Source organism: Thermomyces lanuginosus (genome assembly GCF_041956635.1).
Source record: "Thermomyces lanuginosus strain ATCC 200065 unplaced genomic scaffold VTN49scaffold_42, whole genome shotgun sequence".
NCBI classification, from domain to species: domain Eukaryota; kingdom Fungi; phylum Ascomycota; class Eurotiomycetes; order Eurotiales; family Trichocomaceae; genus Thermomyces; species Thermomyces lanuginosus.
Window position 1 is genome coordinate 688560 of NW_027192376.1, and position 14400 is coordinate 702959.

Below are 14400 nucleotides of genomic sequence, written 5' to 3' on the forward strand. Positions count from 1 at the left end.
GGTGACTCGAGTCTAGGACGTGGCGGTTGACTCGCAAGTCTCGAACAATCGGCTGTTGCTGGCAACTAGGGGAAGGCGGGTAACATTCACACTCTTTCCGGGATGATCCTCGAACACACGCGGAGGGATATGGAGGCGATCTGGCTGTGTTATGATGCCTGTTGGAGTTGGATGTACTAATCCAGGACAGGAGCGATTCGGCGAAGGGATCGGGAAGAGGACACGACACCAGCAAGGCCTGCGGAGAATGGAAGGGTAAATTTTCTTTAACCGATTTCAACCAACAGCTCAGGGCAAACCATTCAGCCCAGCGAAAGTTCAACAAGGGGGAAGCAGACTGTCCCACTACTAGCTCCAGGGCGATGGACACCGTTCCGATAACTTAACTTAGTTGAATATAACCCGGAAAGTTGGGGATAATTGAGCCGGGTTAACGGTGGGACCGCTTGCCAAGGCCGGTTTATTGGAACTATTTGAGCCAGCAAGGGCCGGGGCGGGACTGAAATGGCGTGCAAATCACTTTCAATGTGCTGCTAGCATTCCAATGCAGACAGTATGGCTTAATACTCGGACAGCACTGCGTATGAAACCTGCTATTTATGCTGCCCAGCTCGGTATGCCTAGCACTCACGGGTTACAGAGATGGTTACTTAATCGCCAGGTTACAGCCAATCACAGCCAAGACCCTCAGGTCCCCAGCCTCCACTAAGCCAATTTAGGAAGTTTAGCTTCCTTCAGGAGTTAGGGACAGATCACGTGACTAGCCAACCGTCCAGCTCATTGTTGACTTTCTTGGCCTTTGGGGTCAAGGTTCGGTCCGATGTTTACATAATCTTCAGGCTTGTGGAAGTTGGAATGGGACGGGTCCAACAAGGAGACGGTGGACTATTTGGAAGGAGTTCAGTTCAGATGGTTGACTACAGAAGGATCCAAGTCTGGCAGAATTAATGGACAAAGAAGAAAACGGCTTGCTCCAGCTCATCATTGTCGCTTTACAGAACGCCTGTTGAAAGAGAACAACCAATCACAGTGCCCTAAAAAAATGCCATGCAACTCCGATCATTGCAGCATCATTCCAGTCATCACGGTCGTAAGACTAAACACAGCATTAAGATACCACCTATGCAACGGCGGCATTCGGGCTCGGCCGAGATCCCGATGAATGGTGGGGCTCCACTGGCTCACTGGGCAGCAACTCAATCTGCCGCATAAGAAACGCTTTCTCATCGTTGAACTGGTCGTCGTCGGTGCGGTCTTCCAGGAATTTCGGAAGGAACTTGAGCAGCCGCTCCCGGTTGTTGATCAGGATGCGCTGCACGGCTACGGATTTATTAGGATTGGCCACGAAGACCTGGAATAGTCGGTCAGATAAAACAAATTCTGTAGATAAACGGGACCACTGGCAGCGAACCTTGAACACGTGGAAGCCTTCGTATTGTACCATTTTGCGATCGTCTCGGAGCAACGTCATACACGTCTTCAAGTGCTCGCCACTGTCAACGTACGTGGTCATCACGTTGTAGTTACTTCGATCCAAAAGGATTTCACCGAGTAGTTTGATGCTCTGCCGCTTGGTCACGTAAGAGTCGGACTGAATGAGAATGCGATGGTAACGTTCGAAGAACAAGTCGTAGTTGGTGGCCAGGTATGAGGACACAAGGGACTTATGGCGGGTGAGGAGGTCCTACCCTCGGGGTGAGCGACGCGGTTTTCCGATCCTTGCAGGGGATTATTCCTACCCTGAAAATGGTGAAGGCATCCGCGCTGACTTCGAAGCTGCCTTTGTCGATCCAATCGAAGAATTTCCAGAAGATGCCATTCCCACTTTGCGGTTGCTCGGCGCGGAGATCTTTGAGGCGGACGGCCGGCTCTGAGCCGGAGGATTCGTCGTACAGGATCAATGCAGCGATAACGTCAAATTTGATGGCTTCCTTGAGAATGGAAGCGCACGCCAGCGCGCTCTGTGAGTTCTCAAACCCCCGACAGAGCTCAATGATCACCTCTGGCCGTTGATGCACGATGTAGTTGACGGCGGGGGGGTCCCCGGGAGCATCCGTAGGTTTGTAGCGAAGTAGATGCGTCATTATGGTCTGAGTATCCTTCCGGGCCTCGAAGTTAAGTTTGCGAATGCTGCGTGCTAGTTGGTAGAGGAGATCCTCTCTGATGGCCGCCTCGAACAGCGATCGAACCAGCGCAGGAGTGCTGTCCACTTCTGGAAGGGAATTAGCAACCGCTAGCTATGCTTCCTCGCGGCAATGGCAACAAACCTGGAGTCCCTTGTGTAATGAGCTTCATCTGCGATAGATGTTTCCCAATATCCTCCTCCAGCTGCCGACCGGTTAGCCTCGCGATCCGCAGTCAGTCAGTCATCAATCGATTCTACCTTTGGGGAGCCGGGAGAGTCTTGTAGCTTTGCCAACAGTTCCCTGGTAGACCTCGCCAGGTCTGAGGGAGACCGTGGCCGAGCACTGCGATTGAAGAGAAACGACATTGCGAACGGCTACACGCAGGATATTGGCACCGTCCGGATGTTTCGCGAGAAGTGAAGGGAACGAATCAAGAATGAGATGGCAGTCTCGCTCTGGGAGACATCAGTCAGAATCTTAACAGGACGAAAATACAATCACGCATTGATTGGTGAATGCTAGGAAGCATAGAAGAAGCGCTGTGAACCACAAACAATGCAGCGTGCCCTAGGCGGTGAAGCCATGGGGAACTCCGCGATGGTTCACTGGTTAGCGGGCTGCGGGAACCAACGGCAGATTTGCAGTTGATAGCGGGGCATCCTGCGGAATTTTTGTTGCTGGCCGAACTAACATCTACCAAGTACTGCACAGACGTTTTGAAATTCGAAGGCATTATAAGTGTCAAGTACGAAGTACCTAGGTACTACAGCGAAGCTAACGAACGAGCGCGGAAATTCGAAAATCGAAAGGTCATGACCATCCCTATTTCTTCCAGGGCGTCTTTGGATGTACCTAGTGATGCCAGGTCCGACATAAGCGATGGTACCAGCTCCACTAACGATGGTGGTGATGATGGATGGGAGGATATCGAGCCAGAGGACGAGTCGCAATCCATCATTGGCCTGTTCAGCGACGATATCTATCCCGACGTGCGCTCTTTGCTGAAGGATACCAAGGAAAGGTACAACTTCGACCTGGCAAAGGTGCAGAAGGACCTCGGTGTGTACTCAAAAGTGTGCTGTGCTCATGGCTCAGCATGACATCGTATCCATGCTGATACTTCGCGGCCATGGAGCGCAAAGTTCTGGTGGATTAAGCTAATTAGAGGGACGCCAACAGGCTTGGATTTCTTTGGCACCGTCAAATTGATTAATTACATCCGCTCTGAGGTCAAGAAAGGCGTACAGAAGCCGGATGTCTCGTCAAAGTCTCTGTTTGACGATGAAGCTTACCTGAAGCCCGTTATCGAAGACGATGCCTTACTCTACAACCTGGACGACATAGCTTCGGATGCGGATGGGCCGCAGTCAGAGAAAGTTCAAAAAACTGATACGGAGACTCAGCTGCGCGAGGTCCAGGAGGAACTGTCTCGTCTGCAAGAGCAATTTTTCAACTATCGTCTCGCCGTCCAGCAATCCCTCAGTGTACAACTATCCAAGGAGGATGATGACCCCTTGCAAGGCATGAATTCTGCGCGAGATGGTGCCAGTAGAAGCATGACCGAAGAAGTGGACTATGACTACTTCAAGTCGTATTCTTACAACGGTAGCCATCATCACAGTTCTAGTCGCGATCAATGCCAATTGATAGCTAATTGTGCCATAGCAATCCACGAATCCATGCTCAAGGATACTGTTCGAACCGATGCCTACCGAGACTTCATTTACGATCACAAGGGGCTCTTCAAGGGCAAGACTGTATTGGATGTAGGCTGCGGAACGGGCATTTTGTCCATGTTCTGCGCAAAAGCTGGTGCCAAAAGAGTTATCGCCGTCGATAACTCCGCAATCATCGAGAAGGCTCGTCTTAATGTTTTCGCAAATGGATTTGGGGACGTGATTACGTACGTTATCCAACTCAACTCTTCCTGCTAGAATCCTTGCAAACTGACTATTTTCTCAGGTGTATCCGCGGGAAAATTGAGGAGATCAAGTTGCCGGTGTCGCAAGTGGATATTATCGTTTCGGAGTGGATGGGCTATGGTTTACTGTTCGAAGCAATGCTGGACTCTGTGATTTGGGCCAGGGATCGTTATCTCGCGCCAGGTGGCTTGATGGTCCCATCTCATGCGACATTGCGGATTGCCCCTTTTGCCGACGCCGATTTTGTCGACTCCCACGTCTCATTTTGGAGGAACGTTTATGGGTTCGACATGTCCAGCATGCTCGAAAGCGTCCATCATGAGGCCATCATTGCGCCAACAAAAACTTCGAGCGTTGTCGGTGACAGTGCCGTATTCTTACAATTGCCATTGCACACAATCACGGTAAAAGAGTTAAGTTTTCTCAAGCCATTCGAGCTTACCATTGCGGACGATGTGCCTCGACTGGACGGCTGGTTGATATGGTTTGACATCTTTTTCATGACTTCGCCGACTGCCAAGCTCAAGGATGACGCTCTGCCTTCGGAATTGAGAAAAGAAGGCTTCGTTGCATTCACCACGGGACCGTTCGGCCCGGAGACGCATTGGCAGCAATGCGTACTTCTCATTGATCCCGAGGGCGAAAAACCTGTTCCGCTGCAGAAGGGGCATGTTATCAGGGGAGAGATCGGGTATCAGAAAAAGGAAAAAGATGCCCGTGCATTGGACATTGAAATCCGCTGGTCCATCGATGACCACAGCCTTAAAAGGCACCAAACATGGTCACTTCAGTGAGAGGAACGAGGTATCATGACAAATTTTGAGATTTCTATAGATTTGAAGATTGGGGTGTGCCCCTGAAATCATTTCCTGATGTTCCCATGGTCACTTCTTGACCACGGGCAGTTACCACTTGCGCAAGATTCATCAACCTCGGTGACTAGATTTATCTCTTCTAGCATGATGATCTCCGGAGGACCTGTGTTTACGTTCCTCATATCGGTGCCGGTGTCGTCTGTGGTCGTGATCTTCACGTCGCCGATGGTGAGACCTATGACGGTCACGGTGACGTCTCGAATGGCGCTTATCACGGTCCCTTGACCTATCGCGGGATTGTCTCTCATCTGTTGTAGCGTTCAAGTCAAGACTTTCGATGCTGTCAAGCGAGTCCCTTGAACCCCGCCGTCGATGTCTTTTTGCGTCACGCTCCTCTTCCCGTAGTGCATTCAACTCTCTTGCTCTCTCTTCCAACCATTTCTTACGTTCTTGCTCGGCTCTTCGAAGGGCCTGGACCCCCGCTTTCATTGCGACAAGGGGATCGTTCGCATCTATCCGTGCCTTCTCTCGTTCTCGTCGCATTGGGTCTTCGTTGCCCCATACATCTCGGGTCCCCATGTAGTCCGCTGAACGCGACTCCTTTGATGAAGATAGATACCACGGGTTCTGCCCAGCGGAATTTCTGAAGCCGGCGGCGTCGGAGAACCTCATCCCGTACTGATGGTCTTCATGGGTACGCTGTCTCTTTGCAGCTTGCTCCTCAGCTACTTTCTTCTCTACTAATTCATTTCGAGCCATCTCCCCGGCGAAGAGATTTATATGACCAGCGCCATCCGTTATCGGCAAGTTATCATCCTCCCTCTGTTTTGGCGTAGCAAGTATGTCGCTGTGTCGTCGCTCCTCGACAGCTACTTGTTCGCGCGCAAGTCTGATATCTCGATCCGTATCGTCTTCGCCAGGAAGTCGTCGCCGTTTGCGACTCCGGACGCTGGAAGCTTCAGGTAGCCGATGCTCCTCCGTGGCTAACTGTGGTTTCGACAGTTCCTTCGGTGGGCTGGGCGGCTCTTCTCCACGTAGTATTCGAATGCGCCTCTCCGCATCAATCTGCTGCATGCGCCGCTCCTCTTCTTCCTCGAGAGCCCTGGCCCGGGCCTCGTCGCGTCGCACTCGAGCAATGTTCTCGGCATTGTAGACATTCCATGACTTTTTGCCCAGGAGATGGCTATCTGGGTCAGCATGTGCGGATTCGGCACTCAAGGAATAAACTTACAGTGGCATTATCGCAATAACCTCACTGAAAGAAAAAAGGAATATTGGCGCGTTGAAAGGGAGTTAAATGGCACGAATTTTCGTGCCAAAGTCGATCGATTTCACTGTAATCCACTGTTGTTGGTGGTGACGCCACACTCCACCGGGCGCGGGCGGTGAATCCTCAAGCTGCCCTCATCCCTGTTGCCGATAGGTACCGATACGGTATTAGGGTCGTAGCAGGCTACCCCCTCTACTATCGATGCTGTTTCTACTGAGGCTGAGCTGGGCATGACCTGTTCACTTCCATAATCGATCATCGCCGCCTGTTAACTCTACATCCTTGCAAATTTCGCCCTTTGTCTTATAGAGGACTTCTCAAGCTGCCGGATCAGCTTGAGACTTTCTATCCGCTATCCCGCGTTTTTGCCCTCGACTTTGACCACGTAAGTTCTGATTGTCACTTCTAGAAATGAATCAAGCTGAACATGAGCTAACGACTATGCGCCTCCAGTCGCTTTCCTGATAGAGTCGACGTTGCCTTCGTCCCGCCATGTTCAACCGCAGTAACTTACCGTTCGGATCGAGACCAGATCCCCAGAGGCCCCCGCAATATGACTCCTACTCGGGCATGCCTCAAGGCGGCATGCCGTATCAGCGCCGGAATGACCACCCGGTTCCCGGGCCAGGGTATGGGGGATCGCACAATCAACATGATACTGTGATGACTGATGTCGATCCTGGTCTCAGAGGTTATGGCGCCCCTCATCATGGACCTCCTCATCATGGAGGTATGCCTCCGCGGCCGAGTCCAGCACCACCACGCCCTCAAACCGGGGGGCATGTTTGGACTCTACGTCCAGAGAAAAGCCCCAATAACACATACACATTCGGAAATTTGTCAGTCGACTTCGTTTGACCCATCTCCATTCCCATCGATAGCTAATATTGCCCAGGGTGGCCGTTTCGACTCAGGACTTTCCTCCAACACGGGATGGGTCTGATATCTATCTTCTTATAAACGATTTATACGTCTTCTCTGCCCGCCCCCTGGACCAGTTTCCGCGGGGTTGCATCAGCATGTCGGATCCGCAACGATCATGGGCGGGAGTTGCGTTGATCGACTCAGTAAAGGCAGAGATATATGACCCATTTAGTCGTGGTGGGCAAGCGTATCTTGGATCCGCCGATGTTGAAATCGGCTTTGCGGGAAAGAAGAGGACAGAGGTCCCGTACGATCAAGATGAGCTGGGCGCAGCTGTCGCGAGGGTAAGTGTCATTCGAATAGTCTGGGCTGCGGTGTTTCTGACCTCCCAAAGACGTTCGAAAATCAAATCTTTGCACCGGGGCAAAAAATCTTGATGGACCACAAGAGCATCCCGCTGCTCCTGACCGTGAAGACCGTACAGTTGGTCGACTTGACCTCCGAGAAGCAGTCATCCGACGCAAAGGTTGAAACTGATCCAACCGCCCGGGGCATTGTGACGCGCCACACGATATTCAACTTCTTCAAAGATGCTCGAACAGGCATCAACCTGAAGGCATCGAGCCGCAGACCGGCCGCCAGTTCGATCATTCAGCCAGACTTTAAGTTCGAGAATATGGGCATTGGTGGCTTGGATAAGGAGTTTAGCGCTATTTTCAGACGTGCGTTTGCCTCGCGAATCTTTCCTCCAGGTCTGATCGAGAAACTCGGAATATCGCACGTGAAGGGTATCCTTCTCTATGGGCCGCCGGGAACCGGAAAGACATTGATTGCCCGGCAGATTGGCAAGATGTTGAATGCCCGTGAACCCAAGGTCGTCAACGGTCCTGAGGTGTTGAACAAGTATGTGGGTCAGTCGGAGGAGAACATCCGCAAGCTTTTCGCAGACGCAGAGAAGGAATATAAAGAAAAAGGAGATGAAAGCGGGCTACATATTATTATTTTTGATGAACTTGATGCGGTTTGCAAGCAGCGAGGCAGCGGTGCCGGTGGTGGCACAGGCGTCGGTGATAGCATCGTTAACCAGCTTCTCTCCAAGCTGGACGGTGTGGACCAACTCAACAACATTCTGCTGATCGGTATGACCAACCGGAAGGATATGATTGATGAGGCGCTTTTGCGTCCGGGACGTTTGGAAGTTCATATGGAGATTTCTTTGCCTGATGAACAGGGCCGAGTCCAGATCTTGAACATCCATACCAAGAAGATGAGGGAGAACAATGTGATGAGTCCAGATGTGGACATCGCCGAATTGGCCCGTCTGACCAAGAACTTCTCGGGAGCTGAGATCAGTGGTTTAGTGAAGTCAGCGTCGTCGTTCGCCTTCAGCCGACACGTCAAGGTTGGGACCATGGCGGGTATCAGCGACGACGTGGTGAACTTGAAAGTCAATCGTGAAGATTTCTATCATGCCCTTGAGGAAGTGAAGCCTGCGTTTGGCGTTTCCGAGGAGGAGCTGTCGCGGTGCATCCAGAACGGAATCATCCACTATTCGCCGATAATTGACGAGATCCTGCGGGAGGGCCAATCCTTTGTCAAGCAAGTGGCTGAAACCACTCCCTTGGTCTCTGTGCTACTACATGGCCCTGCAGCGAGCGGCAAGACAGCATTGGCCGCACAAATCGCAATTGATTCGGGCTTCCCATTTGTCAAGCTGCTCAGCCCGGAGGACATGAAGGGCTACACGGAAATGGCCAAAGTCCAGCACATCAACAAGGTGTTCTCCGATGCTTACAAGAGCCGCACGAGCGTCGTTGTCGTGGACAACATCGAGCGCATCATCGACTGGGTGCCGATCGGCCCGCGCTTCAGCAATATGGTCCTGCAGACGCTGATGGTCTCCCTGACGCAACAGCCACCAAGCGGGCGGCGTCTACTGATCATCGCGACGACCACACAGCGCGCCGTGCTCAAACAGCTAGACATGTACGATTCGTTCGATGCGAATATTCTGGTTCCCAACGTGGAAACCTACGACGAGCTGCGGTTCATCCTGGAGCAAACCGAGTCCTTCACCCCGGAGGAAATCAACCGCGCGCTACAGAACATTGGAGGTATCGTCGACGACCAGCGGATCGGCATTGGCATCAAGAGAATCTTGCGCGGCATCGAGAATTCGAAGCAGTACGAGGACCGGGTGGGACGGTTTGCGCGGTTCATCAGCCATGCCATTGATAAGGAGAACTTTCCTTCATCGAGTTAATTCCCCTTGTGGCCCTTGGGGAAAATCAATATCCTTTAGAAAGTAGAGTTTAGCACAAAGTTCATTCCACGGAATGTATACAATGGATTTGTTCGTGTCAAGAGTAAACCAGGAATCTATCTGAAGTAAACATCCAATAGTTTACCCAATTAGGAAATCATTCAGAACCACCTGCCCCTCAGCCTTTTGCTCCTACATCGACCCAATTGCCGGGTACTAGTCCTACTGCATGTACATAGCAAGTTGATTACTTCTACATTTGTCTACACTGGTACATACTAGATCTCATGTGCAAGGATTCGAAGTATACCTACTCCGTACTGGGTCTACCTTTCGTGAGGAGTTTCTTCTACAAGGGGGGGCCTATCACCGGCTCAAAACATAACCTAACCCCCAAGCGGGGTCAAAAAACCATGAAACAATCTGCGTTCCAGAACATATTACGTACAGAAAAGAGAGAGTGCCTGCCATCCAAAAAAAATATCCAGATTTCCAAGCCAATTTTTGCCCACCCCATCGAGTAAAAAAGCGCAAAAGGTACCCACCATGAAAACCGAAAAAAAAAAAAAAAGATACCATCCCGACCAGTTCCCACGTAAGGAGGAAAATGACAAATAAAAGCGAGTAGTCGTAACATATAAAATCATTACAAACCTTTCATCCAGTAAAAAGGAAGTCGTAAGGGTCGTTATTTTCGGGGTTTTTGGTGCTTTATTTAGTATTCGTCGTCGTCGAATGTGTATTTTTGGGTCGCTTGGCGGTATTCGTCCGGATAGGTCGCCTCAGCTTTCGCCTTGAGGGCGCTAAAATTGTGATAAGACTGGTTAGTTTGCTCATTTTTACGGTTTTTTTTCGCCCGGACTGGGGCGTTCCTGTGTTCCCGTGCGGGACGGTGCCCCCTGGCGTCAGGGTCTCCTCCCTGGCAGTTCTCCGGACCGACCAATAGAGCTGCAGAAGAGCGAACTCTATCGAGGGCAGCAATTTTTGCGGAGTGGGTGGGGGGATATTGGGCGCGGGTGACGGAGGGACCGACTTTCGTCGCCCGCCAGCCACGCCAAGAACACCAGCGATGGGCGGAAATTGTGGGTTTCCGCCGCCCGCGGCGGAGCGGAGCGGAATCTGACCGTCGCGCGGGAACACATGCGGGATATGCAAGGGCAGGAGGAAAAAGGGGTGGGAGAATGAGTGCACAACTTACTTGACTCGCTTTTGCGTCCATTCCAGATCCCGCTTCGTCTCCTTGGCAATTTTCATTCCCTCAGAGAAGTTGGCGCGGACGTTTTTCAGCCGTCGCTGCGCAAGTGCTTGAAGTTCAAGCAACTCCCGCTGCTTGGCGTTGAGGTGCCCGGAACTACACAAATCAGCGCCATCCGCAAATCCTCCACATGACTGACAATTCCCGCATGCAAACATGTCTTTCCAGACGCATTGAGGAATCCAGAGGGTTGTATTCTGCTACTTACGTTTGCGCCTGCATGGCCAATCCCCGATCCAGCGGGGTCGGATCGAATGCATTTTGCACACGATCATTGAGCATGTCAACCACGTCAATTCCGGTGATGGAGGCGGTGTCATAATCGCCGCTGGCACTGCCCGCGTAGCTGCTCGCAATCCCGCTGTGGGACGTCCGAGCCCCGGAGGTCGTGCTAGTGTCGGAGATGTCCGGCGGGGAGACGGAGACGCGGCCGATTGGATACATACCAGTCGGCGCCGGCGCCTTCGACGGCACATTGATGGGCACGGCCGCAGTAGGTTCGTAGTATTGCTGATTGACGGTGGCCATGGTTGCTCACGAAAGCAGGTCCGGAGTAACAGATGATGATAACAAGTAATGATATCTTAGGACAGGAAGGTGCCCCGGCACTGGAAGAGTACAAGGACAAGTGCTCGGTGAGGGTGACTGAGGAACAAAGCAAGTCAATCCAAGGTCGGCTCCCCTGGTGGGTTGATAAGTGATAGAAAAGAAAGAAGGAGAAGCAACGGACCTTGAGGACATCGAGGCCGACTTTATACCCACGACCGGGATGACTTCATTCCGAACGAGACGACCCCCCAGCCTTCCAGCTGGGGCTATGACGAGATAGAGAAGTGGTGCACGGTCCGGAGGGAGCGTCCAGACGCCCTCCACCACGGCCAAGTATCCCAATCGAACCGCACCTTCCGGTGGCTTACCTCCATTGCTCCTCGCCAACCAATTCGCTCCCTGCCATGTCTCCGACCCCGCTCCGGTTCGGGAAAGACTCGAGGAAATGAATCAGCCATACGCATTTCTTATCACCACGCCCGGGCCCCCCACCCCAAGCCCCGTTCCGCCGCTCCCGTCCACTGCGGTCACCCTGTCAGGGATCTCAGAGGAAGGCCAAGGGAGGTCAGAAAGTTAGTGCCAAAGCCTTAGGTGACATTCGCTTGAAACATGGACCGGTGCTTCGAGCGATTTGTGCCCAATTTTGGGTTATCCCGGCATTTCAGTGGCGTTCTTGGTGGAATGATGTCTCCAGAGATGTCCTCCGGTGACTCTCTCGGAAAGGGTGCCGCCTTTGAGGGAGTTTGCCCAAAGCGCGACATATAAAGAGTGGATCGGACGGCTACTGTGATTCCTCATTTCTCTTTGTGAAAAGAAACTTGCTGCGCTCCTCATCATTGACCAGAGGCTGTCGTTCGGCTACTTTTCATTGTATAAGAGTCTGTGTCCTACGCGGTGGTGAGAACACAGGATTCGGATAAGTTTACATTTAAGCCTGCATGTTTATGTCAGCAGGGGGGAGTCGGACGCGACTCTTTGAACCTGAGCGGTCAAGTAAGGTATTCGAAATCACTTCAGCCGCGATGATGGTAGCATGGGGAAACACAGGCTAATCCATGATTAGATTGAAAAGCCGCCGAATTGGAGGGGAACGAATTTTGGCTTTTTAAGACCTTGAAACGTGCCGATGATGCTCTTCCTGACATGCCAAAAAAAGAAATGCAGAAATTGAGTTCATGGCCGCTTTGAGCCAGGCAGAACAGGGCAGAGAGGTTTGTGCCTGAGGAAGCAAACCGCTCGGTCATTCCATGTTGGTGTGCCACTGCACAGAAACGAGCCAACGGCCCTTAAGCCTTGGGGTTAGGCTAGACCTGGGCATTGGGGCAAAGGCGGTCGCTCTCGATTCAGAGCAGGGCCCAACTTAGCCAGTTAGCCGCCAATGGTTAATGCATCTCGGCGGCGAATGATGTGGGGGGGCGCGGCGGCACAAAGAGCCCAAGCAAATGTCTCGTGTGCTGCAAATCCACTGGCAGGAAAGCGGAGGAAGACTCTTGAGGATATTTCTTTGAATTCCGATGCTTTCCTCAATCTGGGCTTCTGGAGCAAGAGCATGTCTGAATCCGTTGTCCAATGAAGATGCCAATATTCTCCATGAGGTTCCCTGCACTGTGACCAAGATGCAATTCTTTCCCAATTTGAACATTTGATTGTGTGCTTAGTGCTTACGTGATGATTTAGGACGGAAATCTATTGTCTCTACTCGCACAGCAGGACATAGGGCGAAAAGAAAAAAAATGGTTGCAGCGAACGGGCCCAAATGTTTGGATTGGATGCCTGACTGTGCCTGACTCGGCCGCTGCATCTCATGTGGATTGGTCAATTTTTCCAAATCGCAACGGCAAACCTTGTTTTATTTTTTCGCATTTTCCGCCTTTCTCGATGGCAAAAAATCGTTGGAATGAGCACGCTTATTACTGGCCACGATTATTGACCCGTTACCATGACGGAATCCAACGTCAATGACGGCGGATCAGAGCCCGACCGTGCAGGATAGATGGATGCCTGAGACTTTTATCCTCGTGCGACGAGAATACTACCATCCATCCAGGATCTCTTGAATGCTGGATCCTGCTCGGAAGGTTTCATTTCTTCGCTTCTTGAGTCATTCTCGGGTATTCTGTGCATCATTGGCAAAGGATAAAGATCCCTGTTTGGAATGTTTGCAAACTTCTCTTTGAGATAGTACTAGGACAATCGAATTGATTGACTTGGGCACTATCTTCTCCCCTCGTGACTGAGACTACTACCTGCATATTTGGTACAATGAGCCTCATCGCAGGGACCATGACCCTGGTTCCGCGACCCGAGGTTTAGCATCAAAATGCTTCCAAAAATCTTTTTTAGTCACTGCACGAAACCCATGCGGAGGATACCCAGAGGGCGGGGGAAAAGAAAAAAAAAAGGCGGGGGAACTGCAGTTGCTTGATGGATTGACAGACGCCCAATCGATGTGACATGCCGATCTTTCAGGGTTCGTACTACGTGATCGAAATGTATCTGATCGCTTCATTTTGTCCCCTCTTGGGTCGAACATTTTTATTTAGGATGCCGAAGATCGCACGCTCATCTGAGAGTTTGACGGAGAGTTTCGTCCAATGGTAAATGCTGTACATGCCAACTGAAAAAGTATCACGATTGGGTCGAAACACGGTTATCTCTTCCGAAACTCGAGTCTTGGGACAAAAGTAGGTACTTTCAACTCTGTAAAAGAACCCAAATACTGGAATGAGAAGGAGAATATGTAAGGATTTCCTAGCCCCTATGCTGAATGATAGACATAGGGCGCACTTATACTACATAATGACCATTTATCAACTTGAAGGAAAAGAAAAGCTGACCTCATGCATGTACGATGGAATTGCTTTTGTCACCTGCCATTCCTACACCGCTAGATCCGGAGAACGTGGGGGCCTCGGGACCATAGATTAGATTCAGGCTTACTCCGTCCAGGGCTGGCCCAAAATGTATGGAGTCTTTTTTTTCCTTCTTGCGGGGAATGTGCATGTTGCAGCTGCATGGTGTGGATCAGAAGCGAGAGCCTGCATGACAGAAGAAATGGGATTGTTTCTGTCCTTCACTACTGGAAGTTTTGGAAGAGTTACAAGAGCTGACAATTGGCTTACTGAGGATTAGTGCACTACGCAGTACGGAGTAAGGGTCTTGCCCAGGCTAGTCAATAGGTATCTCATACGAGAAGGATTAGCTGAACAGGCTTTGAACTCCAGATTTTGAAGAAGCAATCTCTATATGAATTAATTATGTAGTTCAAATCAACGCACAAAAAACTGCCCGTCATAAATGATGCACCCTGGCATACCATCCCTCTACCTGGCCTCC

At 51.2% G+C, this 14400-nt stretch overlaps 5 protein-coding genes across 5 annotated transcripts; 2 read left to right on the forward strand and 3 right to left on the reverse strand.

Moving 5' to 3' along the window:
* Nucleotides 1–1120: 1120 nt before the first annotated feature.
* On the reverse strand, nucleotides 1121–2491 carry VTN49DRAFT_6983 (uncharacterized protein; the record flags this gene model as incomplete). Its single annotated transcript, XM_069415201.1, has 5 exons — nucleotides 1121–1351; nucleotides 1412–1684; nucleotides 1740–2212; nucleotides 2268–2328; nucleotides 2384–2491. 5 exons carry the CDS (start codon nucleotides 2489–2491, stop codon nucleotides 1121–1123), a joined length of 1146 nt encoding a protein of 381 aa, XP_069265023.1.
* A 447-nt stretch (nucleotides 2492–2938) lies between these two features.
* VTN49DRAFT_6984 (uncharacterized protein) lies at nucleotides 2939–4842 on the forward strand (the record flags this gene model as incomplete). Its single annotated transcript, XM_069415202.1, has 4 exons — nucleotides 2939–3185; nucleotides 3306–3731; nucleotides 3792–4029; nucleotides 4089–4842. The coding sequence occupies 4 exons, from the start codon at nucleotides 2939–2941 to the stop codon at nucleotides 4840–4842; spliced, it is 1665 nt and encodes a 554-aa protein (XP_069265024.1).
* A 132-nt stretch (nucleotides 4843–4974) lies between these two features.
* VTN49DRAFT_6985 (uncharacterized protein) lies at nucleotides 4975–6102 on the reverse strand (the record flags this gene model as incomplete). The annotated part of the gene is made up of 2 exons (XM_069415203.1): nucleotides 4975–6046; nucleotides 6095–6102. 2 exons carry the CDS (start codon nucleotides 6100–6102, stop codon nucleotides 4975–4977), a joined length of 1080 nt encoding a protein of 359 aa, XP_069265025.1.
* A 523-nt stretch (nucleotides 6103–6625) lies between these two features.
* VTN49DRAFT_6986 (uncharacterized protein) lies at nucleotides 6626–9260 on the forward strand (the record flags this gene model as incomplete). The annotated part of the gene is made up of 4 exons (XM_069415204.1): nucleotides 6626–6762; nucleotides 6823–6972; nucleotides 7029–7341; nucleotides 7392–9260. The coding sequence occupies 4 exons, from the start codon at nucleotides 6626–6628 to the stop codon at nucleotides 9258–9260; spliced, it is 2469 nt and encodes an 822-aa protein (XP_069265026.1).
* Nucleotides 9261–9975: 715 nt separating this feature from the next.
* On the reverse strand, nucleotides 9976–11043 carry VTN49DRAFT_6987 (uncharacterized protein; the record flags this gene model as incomplete). The annotated part of the gene is made up of 3 exons (XM_069415205.1): nucleotides 9976–10063; nucleotides 10459–10611; nucleotides 10724–11043. 3 exons carry the CDS (start codon nucleotides 11041–11043, stop codon nucleotides 9976–9978), a joined length of 561 nt encoding a protein of 186 aa, XP_069265027.1.
* Between the last annotated feature and the right edge of the window lie 3357 nt (nucleotides 11044–14400).